The sequence below is a fragment of the Peromyscus leucopus genome, chromosome 7 (assembly GCF_004664715.2).
Source record: "Peromyscus leucopus breed LL Stock chromosome 7, UCI_PerLeu_2.1, whole genome shotgun sequence".
NCBI classification, from domain to species: Eukaryota; Metazoa; Chordata; class Mammalia; order Rodentia; family Cricetidae; genus Peromyscus; species Peromyscus leucopus.
Genome location: NC_051069.1, coordinates 61,478,419 through 61,498,405, shown reverse-complemented (window position 1 = coordinate 61,498,405; position 19,987 = coordinate 61,478,419). Strand labels below are relative to the sequence as shown.

At 40.0% G+C, this 19,987-nt stretch overlaps 1 protein-coding gene across 3 annotated transcripts in view; it reads right to left on the bottom strand.

Annotated features, from left to right (window-relative positions):
• Cep126 (centrosomal protein 126) overlaps positions 1–19,987 on the bottom strand; it is a 49,687-nt gene that overhangs the window by 7,104 nt on the left and 22,596 nt on the right. For 2 of the 3 annotated variants that reach the window (XM_028890962.2, XM_037207766.1), the window contains exons 5-8: positions 15,107–15,305; positions 11,682–13,803; positions 5,640–5,752; positions 2,981–3,053 (exon numbers count right to left, since the gene is read on the bottom strand). In XM_028890962.2, coding sequence (XP_028746795.1) covers positions 2,981–3,053; positions 5,640–5,752; positions 11,682–13,803; positions 15,107–15,305 — 2,507 coding nt within the window. The remainder of the gene's footprint in view (positions 1–2,980; positions 3,054–5,639; positions 5,753–11,681; positions 13,804–15,106; positions 15,306–19,987) is intronic. The other variant, XM_037207767.1, reaches the window with a different exon arrangement.

Below are 19,987 nucleotides of genomic sequence, written 5' to 3'. Positions count from 1 at the left end.
AGAATTCTCAAAAGAAGAAACTCAAATGGCTGAGAAACACTTAAAGAGATGTCCAGCATCCTTAGCTATCACGTAAATACAAATCAAAACTACTTTGAGATTTCATCTTATACCTGTCAAATGACTTAGATCAATAATTTAAGTGATAGCCTCATGCTGTTGAGAATGTGGAATAAAGGGAACATTCATACATTGCTGGTTGGAATGCAAAGTTGTACAGCACTATGGAAATCAGTGTGGTGGTTCCTCAGGAAGCTGGCAACCTTTCCACCTCAACATGGAAAGCTATACCATTCTTGGGCACATACCCAAAGGATGTTTCATCCTCCTTCAGAGACACTTGGCTCAACTATTTTCATTGCTATTCAATTCATAAGAGCCAGAACATGGAAACAACCTAGATGTCTCATAACAGATGAATGGATAAAGAAAATGTGGTATATTTACACAATGGAATATTACTCATCCATTAAAAAATTAAATAATGAAACCCGCAGGTAAATGGAGGAACTAGAAAAATATCATCTTGAATGAGGTAACCCAGATCCAGAAAGAAAAATATAGTATGTACTTGCTTATATGTAGATATTAGATGTTTAGTCAATGATAACCAAGCTATAATCACAGATGTTAGGCATAGAGTAAGGAACTGACTGGGGACAGGGGCAGATCTCCCTAAGAACGGGAAATAGAATAGATAGCTATAGATAGATGGGGGTGGACTGGAATGGGAGAATCAAGTGGAGAGAGTGGAGAGGGAGGGAGTAGGGAGGTGAGGGAAGGAGTATTTAGGGAAACAGTAAAAATTAAGGGCCACTTGAGTAGTATGGAAATCTAGTACAGTAGAAGCTTTTTAAAATATATACATATATAAAGGTTATCTAAATGAAATCGCCAAACACTGGGGCAGACAGAGCCCCAACTGGGCATCTTTTGTTGTCAATACCATCATGGTATTGTTAGGGTCTGCGAGAAGTCCCATAAAAGACCACCAGTCATGTATGCAATCAACAAGAGCATTTATTAAAAGATTGCCAACATATTGGGGTGGCAAAAGGCAACCCTGAGAAAAGCTCATAGGCTCCTTTTAAGCAGGGTTAGGGGAATTCCAGGAGGAGAGATTAGTCTGGGGGCTGATTGGTGGGTTTAAACAAAAAGTTCATAGGACTGGTAGGTGGCTCTAGTGGTTAGGCACTTTCCAGCAGCAGGGTAGGGAAAGCTTTCTTTAGCTGTGGGACACCAGCTGATTAGTTGCCCCTGAGTAGTGGTCTTTCCAAGAATTGCTTGCTCAGTAAACTGAAACTAAGGCCTAGTCCCTGGCAGGGCTGTTAGATATCAATCTGCTCTGGCTCCCCAGCCCTCTCAGTACTGGGTTTTATCTAAATTGAGATGTTGTCCAAAGGGGTTCCTTGGGCAAACAATCCAGGCTATTGGCAAGACTATTGGTTGCTCTCTACAAACTGATACAAGGCCTCATTGCTGAAGACAAAACCCACAGGACTCACTGAACATGGAGAAATTCCAGTGGTGCCTACGTAAGAGTTCTCACCTAGTGCTAGTGTCTTTGGTACATGAAGGTCCTGTGCAGACCTCCAGAGGAGAAATGTGAACAGCAGCCCAGCTACAAACCCTGTGATCTACAATACTGTCCTGCATGCAAGAAATGCTAGTGCAATGGTGGCACAAAGCTTGTTGGAGCAATCAAGCAATGTCTGATCTGGCTTAAGCCTCATTGCCCACTGCTTGGGTGACCAAGAACCTGAGACTACATTACCCAGGGACCCACAGTAAAAACCTAATACTACTGTTCTAAAACAAAACAAAACTGTAGCAATGGGACGACTCCCAATGACATTTTGCTATAGTCACAGATCTGTGTCTTGCTCAACCATCAGAGAAGCTTCCTCCTGCAGCAGATAGGAACAAATATAGAGACCCACAGACAGACAATATTTAGAGAGTGAGAGACCTTGGAACACTCAGCTCTACATGGGATGTCTCCATCAAATCTCTGTACTCAAAGATTAGAGGACCCTGCAGAAGAGGAGGCAGAAAGAGTGAAAGAGCCAGAGGGGATGGAGGACACCAAGGAAACAAGATCATCTAAATCAATGGGATAGACTCACATATGAATTTGCAGAGACTGAGGCAGCATGCACAGGGCCTGTATGGGTCCTAGAGCTGAAAGAAGTGGACACATATCTCCATGCCTAACATTGAAGCTATTTCCAATTGATAACCATTTGCAAATGAAAATTTAGTTTCCTTTAAGGGAGTCTCTGGGGAAGCAAATTACTGCCCCCCCCCAAGAGAGGGTTTCTCTGTGTAGCCCTGGTTGTCCTGGAACTCACTCTATAGACGAGGCTGGCTTCAAACTCAGATATCTGCCTTCCTCTACCTCCAGATTGCTGGGATTAAAGGTGTGTGCCACTACAGACTGGGTGGAAACAAACTACTCTTAAGGGTAGGCTAGCTGTAGATGGCTAACAAAAAACAAACTCAATGGTATCTTTGAAGATTCCTTGTCTTATAATATTGTGGCAGGACTTTTGATATTTTTAAAATTATTTTATTATTTTAATATATATAGATATGTCTCTATATATCTCATTTTAACCTACTGGTCTTTTGCCTATACATTATGGCTTCTAGTGTTTTTGGGATTCCTGAGTTTGCAAATGAGAAGGTCTCTGTTGTTGTGCCTTCTCTTGGGCTTTTTCCTTCTGTTTGTTTTGTCCTATTCCAATGTGTTAGTTTTTGTTTTATCTTACTATACTGTATTTTGTTACATTTTATTTTATTATTATCCCTTAGACTCTGTTCATTTTCTAATGAGAGACAGAAAGTAAATAGATTCAGGTGGGAGAGGAGGTGGGGAGGAGCTGGGAGGAGGAGAGGGAGAGGAACTGTAATCAGGATATACTATGTAAAATAAAAATCCATTTACAATAAAAGAAAAAAAAGAAACAGTAAAACGTACCTTCTTCAGTCTTGGGATCTCTTGTAGCTTGTATTGGCTCACTTGTACTTAGTGGGACACTTTGTCCAAAATGCTATAAAAATAGGTTAAATAAGAATATAATTCCACATTTAAAATTCATGATATGGTCATGGTCTTTAAAGAACCTTTAACTGTTGCCTGCATTTTTAGTTGTCACTGTTTGTATAACTTGCCTATCTCTTCTGTTTTGAAGCAGAAATCAAGAAGTACTGGAATAAAGCCTTTCACGGGTAGATAAATATTTAAAAATGTCTTATGTCTAATACAAAATTTCAGGTTGCGGTGTTCTCTTGGATAGCAAGAAGAGCAAAGTATGCTGGGTGGCAACCAACTGTTTGGAATAAAGGACTGTTAAAGATCCCGCCACACTTTACACTTAGATGGCTTGGCAAGCATGAGTTGCTACCAGCCCCATTCTGGGTGTGGCTGGTGTTGGGGACAGGGAGTCTCTACAAGCCCCAAGCAGAAGCAGCAGGGAATCGGAAGGTGTCATCAGAAAGAGTGCCATTCCACACTACCTGACAGGAGCCACCTCCTCTCCGGAACACAGCCTGGTAGAGTGCCTGGTGGGGACTCACACTTAGCACTATCAAGCTGCTCTGAAGAGTAACTGACCCAGGCCCTGCAAAACACTCCCCACCAATGGCACCGAGCCCTGCCCGAGTCCATTTTACACTCGACACATCTCGGACTGAAATTCTGCTGTAAAATGTCAATTGTGACTTTTCACTTTCCATCTATCTGTTCTATATTCTTTGCACATAGAGTTGGGCAAAAGATGGCATGATAAACCACATTTCCTAAGACCTGGTGACAAAGGGCACTACTGTAGCAACTGAATGCTTCATCAGCCCTGGAATAAAGAACAAAACCAAACAAAATAATATAACAATTTTAAAATTTGATTTTGATCCAGAACACACATGTAGTCTAAGAGTAGCAAGACTTGGGAGGTGTCTAAGGAGATGTACAAGTGAAGACCTGCGAAAGATGAAGTAAAGCTTTCTAGACAGAGGAAGAGAAAACTTGAAAGACAGCAGGTAAAGGGAAAGCAAGAAGGAATCTAAGAGCACCCAGCACAGTACAAACAACCCAGAGTCTCCAAGCACGGGCATAGGAAATCTGTTCATTCTTTGTGGTTGTAACAACATGTTACTTCTAAATTTGAGAAATCTTTTTCTTTTCTTTTTTGGTGGGGGCAAGGTCTCACTATGGAGCTCTGGCTAGCCTGGAACTCATAGAGATCCACTTACATCTGCCTCCCAAGTGCTGGGATTAAAGGTGTGTGATACACCTAGCAAATCTGATATAGCTTAATACAAGTTTAATAAAAGATAATGAATTCCCTTTATAGATTTGGATATGATTGGTGGGAATAATATGGAAATTCAAAGAGGAACTTACTAGTTATTACTACATTTGTAATCTGGAAGACACATTCATGTTTATCACTAAGCTTTAATAATATACTGATAATGAGACCATAACTTTACAAACATAAACTAAATGGCTCACTTTGCTGGTAAGATTAGATCATGGTTGTTATCTATATTAATAACCTTATACTTATAAAAATTAATGCTTCTTGGGATGTGGGTATGGCTCAGTGTTTACTTTGCATGTAAGAAGCTCTGGGTTTGATCCCCAGAGTTGGGAAGAAGTGTGTGAAATATTCCCTATATGAATGGTTAGACCCTCAACTTCTCCCTCAAAATGTATATTCTTTACAGGGCATTCTAATCCAGTTCTATAAGTGAGACTTACAGTAGAAACTCCACGTAAATGCTTCTTACTTACTCATCTCACTTTCTCAATATTCTAAAGTCAATTCCTCTGAAGTGTCATACTAGACTATACGCATTCAGCCCTCATATAATCTCCACATCATTTAAAATTGTTACTGTCCTTTGGTTTTTACTCAAGATCTCTATCCTGAAAGCCTTATTAGGTTTTGGTGGACTGTTCTTAAAGACAAAGCATTATATAATTCCAAGTCTCTTATAAAAAGTCCTTAGATGGAAAATGTCTTTTAAAAAATACTGTACAATACACAGCATTACCAACATCCATCCCGTCTTTACTCCCTCTTCTTTCATCCTGCCCATTTACTGCAGATTTAAATAACTTTGGGGAATTTTGTTGCAAATGACCTTTCTACAGAATTAGCTATAAATAATAAGTTAAACAATACTTTTTCCGATTTAGAAAAAAAGTCCCACATTACGTATGTGGGTGTTTTGCCTAAACGTATGTGCATGTACCACTTGTATGCCTGGTGTCCTTATAGGCCAGAAGAAGGCTCTGGATCTCCCAAGACTGGAGTTACAGACAGTTATGAACCACTATGTGGGCACTTGGAATTGAACCCGGGTCTTCTGAAAGAGCAGTCCGTGCTCTGAACATCTCTCTGGCCCCAGCAATAATTGCTTAAAGATAGTTAAAAGCCTTCACTGGTCATATGGACTCATTCAAATATAGCAAGTAAGTACAATAAGCTACTAGCAAAAGATTCCAACATTGTACCATGGATGGCTTTGGCTATATTCACATTGAGGTTGAGGTACAGTTATAACAAAAGCATTTGTCTTTCAGGTCGTTTTCTACTACTAAAAGAGAGTGTTGCTAAGACCATACTTACAATCATTGGCTCGGTGTATTTCATTCCTACAGATCCAGAGATTTTTCTTTTCTGCTCTAGTAGGTTTTTCCACTTATTTTCAACAACTTGCTTTCTTCTTGTAACAGTAGAATCTTAACAAATGTCAATATAAAAAATTGTGAAAGTTGAATACGTAAAATGTATCCATTCAAATTTTCAAGCTACTGTCAAACAGTGTAGAAAGTTCTATATATTTCCTCTATTTGGCCAGCAGGCCTCTATTAATCTTCTCTTAAGTTCTAGACATGGTACCTTTTCAAGGATGCATTCAACACAGTTTCTGCTAAGGAACAGAATATGGGGAATACCAAGAAGACACACAAGACATATTACTGGTGTACAGGAAGAGCATAGTAGGATTCCAATTTACATTATCAAAAAATTAGAAATGGCACCATTATTTGTTAGAGGGTTAATATACTGTATAGTAAATTCAATTATCCTGAAAGAAATCCCAAGATAAGAGGCTGGCAATGGTACCACCCTTCATCTGCCTCTGCGTCTTTTTGCAGTGTTCTAGTGTGCCCAGGGAAGTGGATTTATGCATCTCAAGTAGTATCTGAGCAAGTTCTCAGATGTGATGTTCTAGCATTTAGGGTAAATTATGGGTACATGGGTGCTCCTCACATAACCTTCCCATGCCTTTTATATGGCCACTTAACTAAGACCTCATTCTAACAATGTCAATCCCCAAAGATGATACAAATAATTGAAGAACAGGTGAGTAAGAGCAAGGCAGAGTGGACATACCCTCATTCCTGTATAGTCTCCTCATGGCACTGCACTGCCACAGTGTCCACCTCAGACTTAGTTTCATAAACTTAGAAATTACAAAAAATTAGAAGAGTAAATCCTACTTTAAAGGTATGTTTTTCTGTGAAATGTGAAGTAATGATATCATACCAAAGTCCTCATAATTGGTAAGATGGTTGAAAACTATGCATTGAAACATAATCACATTAGAGCAAAAGCATGTTATATAGGTCAAAATCAAGTATTTACAATTATTTGAAATATATTGTGATGTTTTTGTATGTAAATATACATATGTAATTTGTTGGTCTAGAATTGCTGGGTCATAGAATCTACATATGCTCAATTTTTGTAGATGAGAATTTTTAGTTCATACAAAACTTTACTGATCATTGGTAATGTGTTTAATTTTAGCTACTCTGATGTATGTAGTTGCATCTAAAAGTACATTTGCATGATTATTGTCTATTTGATGGCTTTTATTTATGAAAAGCTTATTCTAATCTTTTCCTTTGTGATTTTGTGTGAATATGTGCCTGTTCATGTATAGGAGGGTGCATATGTGTGTGGTAGTGCGTACACACGTGTACATGTGTGTTGATGTCAGCGGACACCTTCCTAAGGATTAAACACATATGATATCACACTCATTGCATTAAACATTTAAAAATTAGATTGACTCATTTTATTTTCTAGTGAGTGTTTTGCCTACATGTAAGTATGGGTACTGTAGGGAAAAGGGGCCAGCTAAGAAACCACCCTGACCCTGCAGCCCAGAACCAGGGAAAGAAACACAGCCTAGATCTGGAACCTGAGCCAGTGAAAGAAACACTTTATCCCTGAACCCAGAACCAAAGAAACACGCCTTGACTCTGAAACCAGTGCCAAAGAAACACTTTGTCCCTATACCCTGGCCTTAGAATTAGAGCCAAAAAGCCAAAAAAGGCCAGTGAAAGAAACAGTTTGGCCTTGAAAACAGAGCCATCTCTGCCCCCTGAACAATGAAACTAACCAATCCCTGAGCAGGAAACCAACCAATCCATGAGCAGAAAATCTTCTCCCTGAAGAAACCCCGCCCCTAAGAAACCCTATGTAAACCACCCTGCCTGTTCAGTTGTTGGCTGTTCTTTCCACCCCATAGAGGCAGCCGCTCTGCTGGACTCCTCCTTCCCAAATAAATCTCTTTCTCAAAAGAGTCCTGGGTGTGAAGATCTTCATTTGCTGGTGCAGAGAAGAACCTTGTTAAGACGTCCCTTAGGGGACTGAGCAAGGTGAAGTTGAACCGAAGAACCTTGCTTAAGACTTCCCTTAGGGGACTGAGGAAGGTGGAGCAGAGTAGGAGGAGATTGCTACATTTCTGCAGGGGTTTCCCCTTTGCAGAGTGAAGCAAAAGAAGCATCATCTTGGCCTGAAGAAGAAGCAGAGCTCTGCTAGGAAGTCCCCTTAAGTGGGGGCTGAGCAAAGCTCAGCTGTAGGGGCTCTCCAGGAGAGGAGCAGGATTGCTATATCCTGCAGAGAGACCATCCCCCAACCACACCAGGTACAGCCTGACTCAGGATACCTTTCCCTCCAGAGCAGAGCTGTCCCATTGAGCTCCAGCCACCAGATCTGTCCTAGCAGCTCAAAGTATAGCCTGACTCCCTGAGCAGTCAGAATACCTTTCTCCCCCAGAGTTCTAACACTCACTTACATGTACCACTTGTGTCCTTGGAGGTCAGAAGAAGACACTGAATCCCCTGGGACTTGAGTTCCAGGTGGTTGTGAACCACTATGTGGGTGCTTTATAAGAACCTCTATTTTTATGAGTTCTGGGGACTGAACTCAGGTTTCATGTTTGCAAGTCCAGCTCCTTAGTGAATGTGCTATCTTCCTAGCCCAGTGAGGATTCCTTTTGATATGTTACCTGTAGTCTGCAGTTGTTCAATTAAACATCAATATTCTGTGACATTATTTTGTTCATGCAGGTTTGTTTTGTTTTGAGGGAGACACTCTAGATAATCATGGTGGGATTTGATTCAATCTCTGTGGATACTGGTGTTAGCCCTTTTTGTAGTCTTTTAGTCTGTTCTTTATAACCTGTCCTACAAATATTAGATTTGCCAAGCTGAATCCCATATTAATTTAAATCAATGCTTTGCAATAGACCTCTTTACTTGGTACTGCTTCTCTGGCTTAGCCCTCAGGATATAATTGATGCACATTTTTATTTTTATTGTAGTCTTTTATACATTCCGCCTATGAGTCTTGATTAGTACAAAGCATTACAAATATCTTTTCCCCTTCAGTGTTGCATCATTTTAACCTGTTAATTCTTTTGTATGGAAAAAACTCCAATTTTGTTGTATAAGTACCATTCTTAATAGTTTATATTTTATATAGAGTATAAGAAATCTGATTATTCTAAAATGATATTACTTCTAGAGCTTTTTTATTTTTCATATTTAATCACAATTTACATGGAATTGATTTTTGTATATGAGTGAAGGAAAGGTCACTTTTACTGACGATGTATAGTTACCCAACTATGAATTGCTACCTTTGTTAAAAATTAAGCAATTAATTATGTGGGCCTGTATTTTATTATCATTCTGTAGATGCCACACTGTGCTAATTGTTGAAGATTTAGATAGACTATGTAGAGATGAAAGTTCCAAGACAGGGTTTCTTTGTGTACCCTTGGTTGTCCAGGCTGGCCTTGGACTCACAGAGATCCCCTGCCTCTGCCTCCTGAGTGCTGGGATTAAAGGTGTGTACCACTACTGCCTGCTTTAGAAATGAAGTTTTCAACTTTGTTCTTGAGATTTTCTCAGCTATTCTTGGTCTATACATTTAATAATTTAAATATTAGATAGAGTCTGGAAATCTTCACAGAGTCTGTTGGAACTTCATGGCCTCAACATGTACACACCTTCTCCACCCAGGTCTTCCTTCATTCACTTCATGGTGTTTTTAGTCTTCTCTACAGGCTATTAAAATCTGTACATTCATTTTTTTCTCATAGGCTTATATTTTTAATGTTACTTAAAAGATGTCATTATTAAAATATCTAGGTCTGTCCCTTTGAAATCCTAAAAGGTTTCCATTATTGTTCTAACTTTGTTTCCACTGCCTGTTCTCACCCAGTTCCGGATTTAGTATGGAGTCCTGTCCCGCCTTGGAGGAAAGCATGCCATGTTTATCAGCCGCAGGCACCACCACCTTCTCTGGCAATGTCTCTCTTCCCATCAAGTGTCTTTGGGTTTACATCCCTTCCCCAGAGGTTTAATTTGACCTTTATTTGAACCCCTTCTAAGTGGGCTTATTCATTACACATTTTTGTTCATTTTCAGATGAGGATAAGCATAATTATTTCACTGTAAAGAATGAGTCTGTATTTTAGAATATGGACTCATTTAACATGTGTTTCAAGGTATATTATTCCTCTTGCTTTATAACTTCCACAATCATTTACTTATTTTTCTTGAGATTTTTCTTCCCTTAGTTTCTCTTCATTTTTTAAAAACCTTAGTTCTCTAACCTTCTTAAAACTTAGATTTTTGTAGAAAAGTAGTCAAGAGATTTAGGTTACATTCTTTGCATTCAATTTTCCATCTGCTTATGTAGTTTGTATCCATCCAATTCATGAAAAGTCTCGGGGCTGGAGAGATAACTCATTTATTAAGAGCCTTTGTTGCCACTACAGAGGATGTGAGTTTGCTGGCACTTATGGCAGGTGGCTAACAAGACTCTGTACTTAAGTTTCATGGGGATCTGATACCCTCTTTTGGCCTCCATAGGTACCCCCCCACATGTGGCATAGGTATACATAGACCAACTGACAAATAAATAAAAAATAATTAAAAAATTAAGTCAGGTGTGATTTTACATACCTTTAAATCCTGGCACTCATGAGGCAGAAGTAGGTAGATCTGAGTGAGTTCAAGGACAGCATGGTCTACTTACTGAGCCCAGGCTAGTCAGTGCTACAGTGAGATTCTGCCTCCAAAACAAAACAAGACAAAAAGACAAAACAAAACCAATCTCCCAAGTCTCAAAAAAAAAAAAAAAAAAAAAAAAAAAGATGGAGAGTCAGGTTGTCAAGTGTCAGGCCCTGTTGGGAGCGGGAGCACAGTGATGTAGCACACAGACAACCCCTGCTCTTTAAAAGCGAGCGCATGGTCTAATAATTGAAGAGAACACTGGTATGAATTTGAAAACTCTCTAAGCACATTATTACTTGTTATTACTGTACTGCTTCCCTCCCTCTACCAACAGTCCTTGCTCTTTTTGGTAGGGAACGGATTTCCACTGGCAGGAAGTTTTATGGCTTCTAATCCATTTCCTTAAAGGAGGGAAGTGTCATACACAAGCAGTGTATGACAGGGCCAATGGTATTCAGCGGAGAAGGGAATCTCAAAACTGTTCAAAACAATGGTGTCTATTCTTTTCCTACATGAAAACAGAAACACAAGGCCGGCAGCAGCAGAACTGCAGTGTCCTGGAAAGGACGGGAGGGCTGCGTGCATATTTAAACACTTCTCTCTTTAAACGGCAGACCGTTCGCCTGATGTATGAGCATGTGTGCATGTGCACACACATGCCGGGGCGCCTATGTGGAGTTTGGAGGTCACCTAAAAGGGGCCAGTTCTCTCCAGCCACCATGCAGGTTTCAGGACTGAATTCAGGTTGTCAAGTTTGCCTGAAAGCATTTTTACCTGCCACCTTGACAGCATAGAAGAAATTCATGTAAGAATTTTAAAATAAGCCAGGTATGGTGACACATGCCGTTAATGCCAGCACTTGGGAATCAGAGGCAGGAGGACATCAGTGGACATGAGGCTAACTGGTCTACATAGTGAGTTCTAGGCCAGCCAGAGCTATACTCTATGTCAAACAAAACAGAACAAAACAAACAACTAAGTCGTGACATTTATCTATTTAAATAAACAAGGCTTTTCCCCATGTGACATGTGACAACAGCAATGATGGAACCCCACAGGATAAGGATCAGATGTTACTCATTGTCTTCTCTTTTTAAACATCAGGGAGGCTATAGAAAAAACAGAGCTAGCAAAAGTTTCCAACTTTTACTGAGTACAGGTTAGGTAATTCTCTGAAGAACTTCAGCTACTACAGCAAGTTATAGTATTGAGAGCTAAGTTATCTTCATAAGGCTAAACTATAACTCACTACCTATACAGTATACATTGCCATATACAATATGGAAATGTCACACGACTCTGAAAAGTTGTATATTTTCCCACAAGAAGGTATAAATTCTATCCTTACCAGAAGCCTTCTCATTTTGGCACCCATTGTTCCTTCTTCTCCATGGGAGAATCGATTCTTCTTCAGTATTCCTGTGAGTCAACAACTGGTAGCTCTCTTCACAAACAGGACTTCTTTGGGTACAATATACCGTCCCTTCTTGCTGGAAACCAGTGTGAATGCCATTTGAATAGTTTACTTTTGCTGAGGTTTGGCACTCCGAAGCGTAAGGAGATGGTAGAAGTGAGGTCACAGCGAGTAGGTCAGAACAAGCATCAGAGAACGGGAGATTGCTTTCTTGAGTCCACTGGTTCAAATGGTACTCTGTTGGAAGCACACATGAACTTAAACAGTTCTGTAGCATGACATTTTGAGAATGTTCAGGTATGGCTAACTGACATGGAGACACTTGCATATTTTTACCACTTTTAATATTTGTCGGTGGTTTAGGTGAAGGATGAGGTATAATTAGTTTACCCTGAGTTTGGGCCAGTGTGTTGGCTTTTCTTGAAGACAGTGGCTGGCTGACAGCGGCTTTTCTGTTCACATGTACAAGGCCCGTCTGGACCTTTGCAGACCCTGTTCTTCTCATTACCTTCGCTCCCCTTGGAGGCTTAGACTTCTGAGTCTTGGCGTCACCAGCATGTGCAGGGGCTTTGTTCTCTTCTCTTCCGAAGGCTGACCAGGCTTGTTTAGCAAGGCTATAGCCTGAAGGTACAGAAGAGTTCAAAGGCACACTGTCCACTTCATATCCTCCTAAATCAGGCACATTTTCAGAGCCACTGTCAGCCTTGGCCTTCCCTCCACCAGCAGAAGGTGCAGTACAGTCAGGGACGTTTGTGAGGTTGCAGGTGCCCCTGCTGGTGTGACAGTGCTGTACCCACTGTGGGACCACCCCTGCCCTGTCCCTCACGGGGCGGCTGTCACCCCCACACTGCTCTGTGGCATTGCTCTCGTCCAGCCACCGCAGCTTCTTCATCGTCTTTGGGGCCCCTGCCCCTTTCCCTCTCTGTTTTGTTAACTCAATACTATCTCTAATGGCTTCTGCCTTCTGATGTCTAAACTTAAAACTCTGGTTTATAACTAGTGCCTTTAGAGAGTCATGATCGTATCTGGATTCTTTCTTTAATATACTCTTGAGCAGCCTGACCCCATTTTGTTCCTGGATGCTGTGCTTCTTGCTGTGCTGGGTAGGCAAGTCACAGTCAGGAGTGACATTACACAGTGGTGCTGACGGCCCACTGGCTTTTTGTTTCCTATCTTTTGGGTTAGAATTTTGAGGTGCACAGATGGCCTGAAAATTGTCTGAAAATACAGACAACTTTTCTTTATTACAGCTAAAATAGTTTATCTTTTCACATTTCACATCTTTCATTTCATCTACCTTATCAGAACACTGCACGGGATCGATTTCTTTCACGCATGTGCTGTGCTCTGACGAAGGCCCACCTGACTGTGAGTCAGGTGACAAAACTGGTACAAATGAAGCAGGAATGGCAGCACTCCTGTCGTCCGGAGTGAACTCAGAGAGCCTCTCTTGGATGGAAAATGAAGCTGCGTCCTGAGTTAGAGATTCTGGAGTCGTCCAGGCTCTACTGACTTTAAATGTTGGGCTCTCGGCACCTGGCAGCCTCTGCCTGTGGAGTGCTCCATCAGCGGGGTCCCTTGTCCTCACAGTATTGCTTTCAGAGGGGTTTTCTCCTTTTCTATCTAGAGCAACGACGGAAGGACTACAGACAAAGAGCACCGAGTCATTAGCAGCTCTCGTAGCTCTTTCCACAGTTCTGCTCAAAGTAGGTGGATTCTGTTCTTTATTATTCAAACATTCCCATGAGGGTAGAACATTAGATTTACTTAAGATATCTGAAAAAGATGTGACAGGCTGGGTACTTTGTGTGTCTAAGTTTGTAAGCCAACTATTTATATGCTGAGTTTTAGAGAAAGATAGTTTATCTTCGTCAAAGCAGTTTAAATGAGCTGATTGAAGATTTGCTGACTTGAGGGGAACAGAGTTCTGTTGGGTCGACGTGGAAGGAGCCATACTAAGTGTTATGTATATTTCTTCATGCTCTCCAGCCTCAAGGCTGTCTATACTTGAGAGAGTTTCAGAATTGGTTATCTGATTAACTTCATCACAAAATTTCTGAGGGGGAAAAAAAAGAACAGTGTTTTATGCTGTGGACTCATACTAGTGTTACTGACACATAAAATAATGTGACTATAAACAGTATAGGTATAAGCTATACCCCTGCAGCAGACCTCATGGTAAAGAGAAAGTCAGGAAACCCTAAAAAATGTGCTTCCTTTCCTTTCAACTCCCAAAGTAACTGCTCAATTGTTCTAGCTACCACGACAGCTTAGAAATAATTGCTATTCCATTTAGGGTATGGCGTTTCTTCAAGGTTTCATAATACTAAATTAATTCTGAAAAATACTTGTTTATAAATTATATTCTCTTCCTGAAACCTTCATTGGACTGAAAAGAGACTGTTGACAGATCTGTGATGCAGCAGCCATCAGTTACCATTAGCACCATGTGGAGACTGTGCATGATCCTGGGGAGGCTCCCCGCGGTCCGATAGGTAATTCTACACACATACCCATACAGGCAGAATCAAGTGAACTCTGTGGGTTTAAAAAACGAAGCACATCAAGTTGGGAAGAAAAAGTGGTGGTGGTCAGGAATAGGGGAGGAAATAGAAAGATTAAATCAAAATACATCATATGCATGCATGAAATTCTCAAAAATAAAGAGAATTTTAAAAAAGAAAATAAAGTTCTGTGACCCTAATGTGAACTGTCAATTGATAGGAATTATATCGTTTTTTATAAAGGTCTAGAGAAAGGTTTTCAATTCTGGTTGTATGTAAGAGACAAAAAGTTTCATAAAAATAAATATGCCAGTAGGATCAGAAGTTCAAGGATAGTCTTGGCTACATAGTAAGTTTGAGGCCAGCCTGGGCTAAATTAGATCCCGAGTCCAAACAAAATACCGACAAAAATCTATGTCTGGGCCCCGCTGGCTCATTTCCCACATGAGATCCATGCAGCAGTCTCATACTGATCTTACGGTTTCTATGGAAGCATGTGGATACAGGTTCAAGAGCCAGTGGCTTTAGGGCTTGGAGAGATGGCTCATAGCATCTATATGCATCCTAAATTTAGGTTGCTTTTTAAAATATAACCTCTAATTAAATAATAGTTATATTATATTATACTTTCAGACAGCTTTTATATTTGTCAGAAAACAACATTCATACAGCCTAAATTTTTTTAAATAAATGCAAAAAGAAGAAGATCAGAAGAAAAATTAGCATCTGTGATGAAGTCACACTGACTCATCCACAGGGTTTTATGGCCTCTTTTTAGCTGTGTGGAGAACACTGGGAAGTAGGACAGACTTTTACTACAAATGAAAACGCCAGTAATAGAGTTATAGTTCATACTTGCAAACTGCTTAAATGTTGATTCTCTAGGAGTTTCTGAGTCTCCTCCAGTTTGAGCTGGAACACGTTTTTGTTAGTAGCTAGGTTTGCTATGTTGTTTTCCTTCATTTCTTTATCACAGTTAATTCTGCTTACAAGGTATTTTTGATGTTCGTGATCATTTTTTGACACTGCTGAAGGCAAGGCAGAATCTATAGCTCTGTGAACCAGATATGAAAAGATTTAGCACAGTAATAAGTTAATTTAACTGAAATCAACTTATTTCTATAAGCATATAAATGACACAACTGTATACTATGTGCACATATGTCCAGATAATTACATATAAGGATATTGGAGAAATCTACAGATATATTAGAATAGAACTTTAAGGCAATGAGTGATAGAATAAAAATGATTGTGAGACCAGAATGCCAATAAAGAATGAATAAGGGATGCTTATTCATTCATGACTTTGATGACTATATTCCATTCTTTTATCACTTGGGCAGGAGTAGAAATCCTGTGAATTTGTTGTCAGTTTTCAGTTCTCTAGATATATTTTTATAGAGATAATAATATTTATTAGCTTTTGTTCTTAGCTGATGTCTTGGCCAGTGGATATTCCTATATCCCTAAGAGAGTTGGCCAAGATTTCAGCAGATAGAAATTAAGAACGCGCTTTGTCAGGGTAGGTATGAATGTCCTCCCTGAATAACTAGCTATGGGAGTGTGGCTCTTACTCAGCCAAGAATATAAACCTTTGTTTTCAGTTTGGTTCAGGAATATAATCATAAATGTAAGCATATTTTAAAAAAAGATTTATTTGTTTATTTAATGTACACTGGGGTTTTTTCTGCATGTATCTCTGTATAAGTGTGTCAGATCCCCTGAAACTGGAGTCACAGATAGATGTGAACTGCCATGTGGGTGACAGGAATTGGACTGGTCCTTTGGAAGAGCAGCCAGTGCTTTTAAACCCTAAGCCATCTCTCTAGCCCCATTTAAGCATATTTTTTTTTTATGCCACAAAAAGAGTGTCTTCAATGTAGTCTACTTTTAGTGTTTCCAATCAGAACAATATCTTTTTTAAAATTTTTTACAATGTTGTACTGTCTGGAAACTCAGGACATCTCTTCTATTATTTTGTGCTGTCTGGAAGCTGATAGCTTGTTACATTTCAACATACACACACACACACACACACACACACACACACACACACACACACAGTGAAAAATCCAATTCCTTCAAGGATAAGTGGGTGATGAAGGAAACAGCTGACTGAAGGGCATTTACTATCAACTCAGTTAAATTATTTCCGATTAAATCAGGATAAAGAAACATTTTAGAAGGTGGCATATTGCCACATGTGACATATAACTATCTCCAATACCCATATATGTCTTTATTTAGACAGACAGAATCATCAAGGTCGGTGATTATTACATTCCTAATTATTCCTTTGTCATCACCAGGAGAGCATGGCTAGTGAGAAGGTATTTAGTACACATTTCTGAACAGTGAGGGTATGTTTCTGTCTATTTTTGTTTTTATATTTTTCTACTCTTGCATAGTCCTTCCCCTTTAAGTTACCCTTCCCAAACAAAATAGAACTAAATCTACAAAATATCTAATAAACTCAATTGATTTACCTTTAAAGTTGTCGTCTCTCAAATTTTTCTTCTCTATTCCTTTCTTCTCTACTCCACTTTCTTCTCTCCTCTTCTCTACTTTCTTCCCCCAGTGAGGAGGATTGAAGGGATGGATAGGAAGAACAGGAGATGGGGAGGTAGAAATCGAGATAGAGTGAAGCATGGGAGGAAAGGAAGAAGAAATCATAAAAGAAGAGGAAGAAGGAGACACTGGAGAGGGAAAAGCCAGATAAGTTGGAGGCAAACATGGAGAAGAGGATGAATGCAAAGGAGAGGGCAAAAGAGGGACAGATGGGGCAGGTAGGGGAGGGGAGAGAGAAGAAGAAGGCGAAGGAGAAGAAAGTGTGGATGAAGAGGAAGAAACTGCCACCAACGGTGACGAGGACGTGGAAGCAGAAGGTGATGAAGGCAAAGTAGAGCATGGAGAGTGACATGGGGGCGGGTGAATCAAGGCAGGCAGATGGTCTACGCAGGCCTGAGGCTGACCTGACAGTGCTGTGGCTTGGGGAACAGATTTCTGAACTGACTGACAAACATCAAACCTAGCACAATGCTCAGGCACAGGAGTGATACAAGCGAGGGGTGGGGCTGGTTGAGTTGGATGTCTGGATAAACTGGAAGGTTTCAAAACAGGGAGAGCTTCCAAGGGGGCTGGGGAAACAACCAGTCGAGCTGGAAGGGAACGACGGATAAGGGCAGGCATTAGAGTTGATGGGGTAGAATGCTGTGCTGCAAGTATATGTTTGGGTCTGAAAGTTTTGTAAAATAATCTGTTCTGTGAGTCAGGATCAGGAACAATCGGAGAACTTTGGGATGGGTGAGGTGGAAGGACAGGTGGCCCAGATGGAGTAGGGGCTGGAAGACTAGGGAGACTGCTAGGGAAGCTAGAAGTAACTGGGGCTGGAGGATGAGGGAGACATCTGACAGAATAAGGCAGTAATGGGGCTGGTAAAAAGGCTTTTGGAAGAGCAGAGGAGGAAGATGGAAGAACACAGGTCTGGGGGGCGGGAGAAACAACAGGGTAGCTAGGAAGACTCTGGGGATGACGGGATAGCAATGGGGCCCGTGAAGCAGACAGCTGGCCAGGTAAGGAGGGATCAGGATTGGAGATAGCTGGACAGGCAGGAATGGATCTGCATAGGTGGGAAGGTATTTGGACAGCAAGTAGAAAGAGCCTCATTAAGATTTAAAAAGTCTATTACTGGGCTGCCTGGAGGTTTTTGATGGATTTTGATTTTATCCTTTGGGGTCCATGCTTGATCGTCCATTGGTCAACCAGATTCCCCTCACACTGACTGACTGAAACATGTACCCAGATGATTCAAATTCATCTTTCTTCTCTTTTCAAAAGTCTGATGCACAGATATAGGCAGGAAAATCTAATTTAAACCACTAGTGTGAATAGCGAATGCAGACATCTAGGGGTAGTGGGTGGTTCAGAATGGACTATCTCATCACAAAGACATGGATATTGGAGATAGATATCTCACAAAACTGCTCTGTCAGAGAGTTTAACCAGGAGAGACTATGTCCTCTCCTGCTCTACATCCACCAGAAATGTCAGATCAGCTTTGTGATAAGAACCTGACTGCGATGGAAGGTCGATTATTTCTGATATTATTAAAGTTAATACCTTATTAAGATTTTTATATCTCATTACTTCCTGAAGTGGTTTCTATATTCCTAAAAACCTATTGGCCAATTTTTAATGAGGCTTAAGAATTAGCTTCCACTTTTCTAAACAAGTTTTCATTTTAGATTATAACATTAGCATCTTAAAATATTTTTATTTACCGTTAGCATGTTCTATGTCAGAGCCACGTCTTGGGCCGAGGCTGTGGCTAATGGTAGAGCTTGCACTCAGGCCCCAGCACAAGTACTGCGCTCTGCTCCGCTTCTCTGGAACTGTTTTGTGGTATCATTTTATTTCTTAACCTACTTTGGGTTTATATTCCACTGAAATGTATTTGTAACATGACAATAGCTTATTAATCCTCGAATAAACACTTGCATGAAATTTATTTTGATAAAACCAATAAATGATCATTAATAGTCTAAAATTTCATATTTATATGGCATTTATAGTTTGCAGAATACTTAACATATAATATTTAACACTGTTAGCTATTTGGGGAGAGAAGTCTAATTTTTTATTAGTTAATCATGGTATCTTCTCTCATAGATTATACATATTTGCTTTTCAAATAAAGACTTATGATATATATATATATATACATACATACACTTAGATATCACAAAGTCACAGTCAAAAGTATATTATGAAAACTAGGTATTTTGATACAGAATGCGGGTTATTTCTCACAATGACAATACATAATATTTGTTATTTTAGTACAGACTTGCTAAAATGATAACATTTTTTTTGCTTCTGAAGAACTGAGGTTATTCTGACAGTTTAACCCTTCAAAGATTTTAAACAACTGCACATTGCTGAAAAATCACCATGCTTTCATTTATTGTACAAAAGAGGTGTTTTTAAAATGGAAAATATCTGATCAGCACAAAATAACAGTGGATACACAGAAAAAGAAACTGGAAAGTGAAGGGTCTCTGTACAAAAATGCTAAGTAGTTTAGAAGTTTTAAAGCCAAGGCTCCCTCGGAGCCCTGTCTGCCTTGGTCAGTATGTGCCATCTTTTGTCCAGACAAGCTTTCCTAGAATATTCTAATATCATACAGCCTTCATGTCTCCAACTTCAGGTTTTTAACACATATTTCTAGCTTGTTTCACTTCAATGTGTTGCTTTGCTTATGATTAACTACTTAACTCATTAACTGTATAAGTAGAAATTTGACCACTGTCTTTAATGGCTTTAGTTTTCCTACTATCTTTTTCTACTTCTCTGGTTGCTCCTTTTAGGGCTCACTTTTAAGGCCAGGCTTTTGGAAGTTTTGAGTTTGGCCACCCTTTTCTTACTTTACCAGCACTCCTCATGGAATCTTGTGTAAGCCGACTGTGATGCTCTCTGTATCTGTGTGTCTTTAACAGTTAACACTATCCTCTTATCTTTCTCACTGGACTAATTCAGCATTGGGTTCCTTTCTAAGTCGCTTCCTTAGGAAGTGGCTCATCTACTGTGATCACATTGACAGTGGTGCTGTCATTTGTAGGAGGTAGGAACTCAGCAAAGACTAGCTTTCAATTGCTCTGTGGCCTGACCTGAAAAATGCTCATATCCAAAGATACTGTCTTGTTACCACATTGCATTCTGACTGGTCGCTTAACT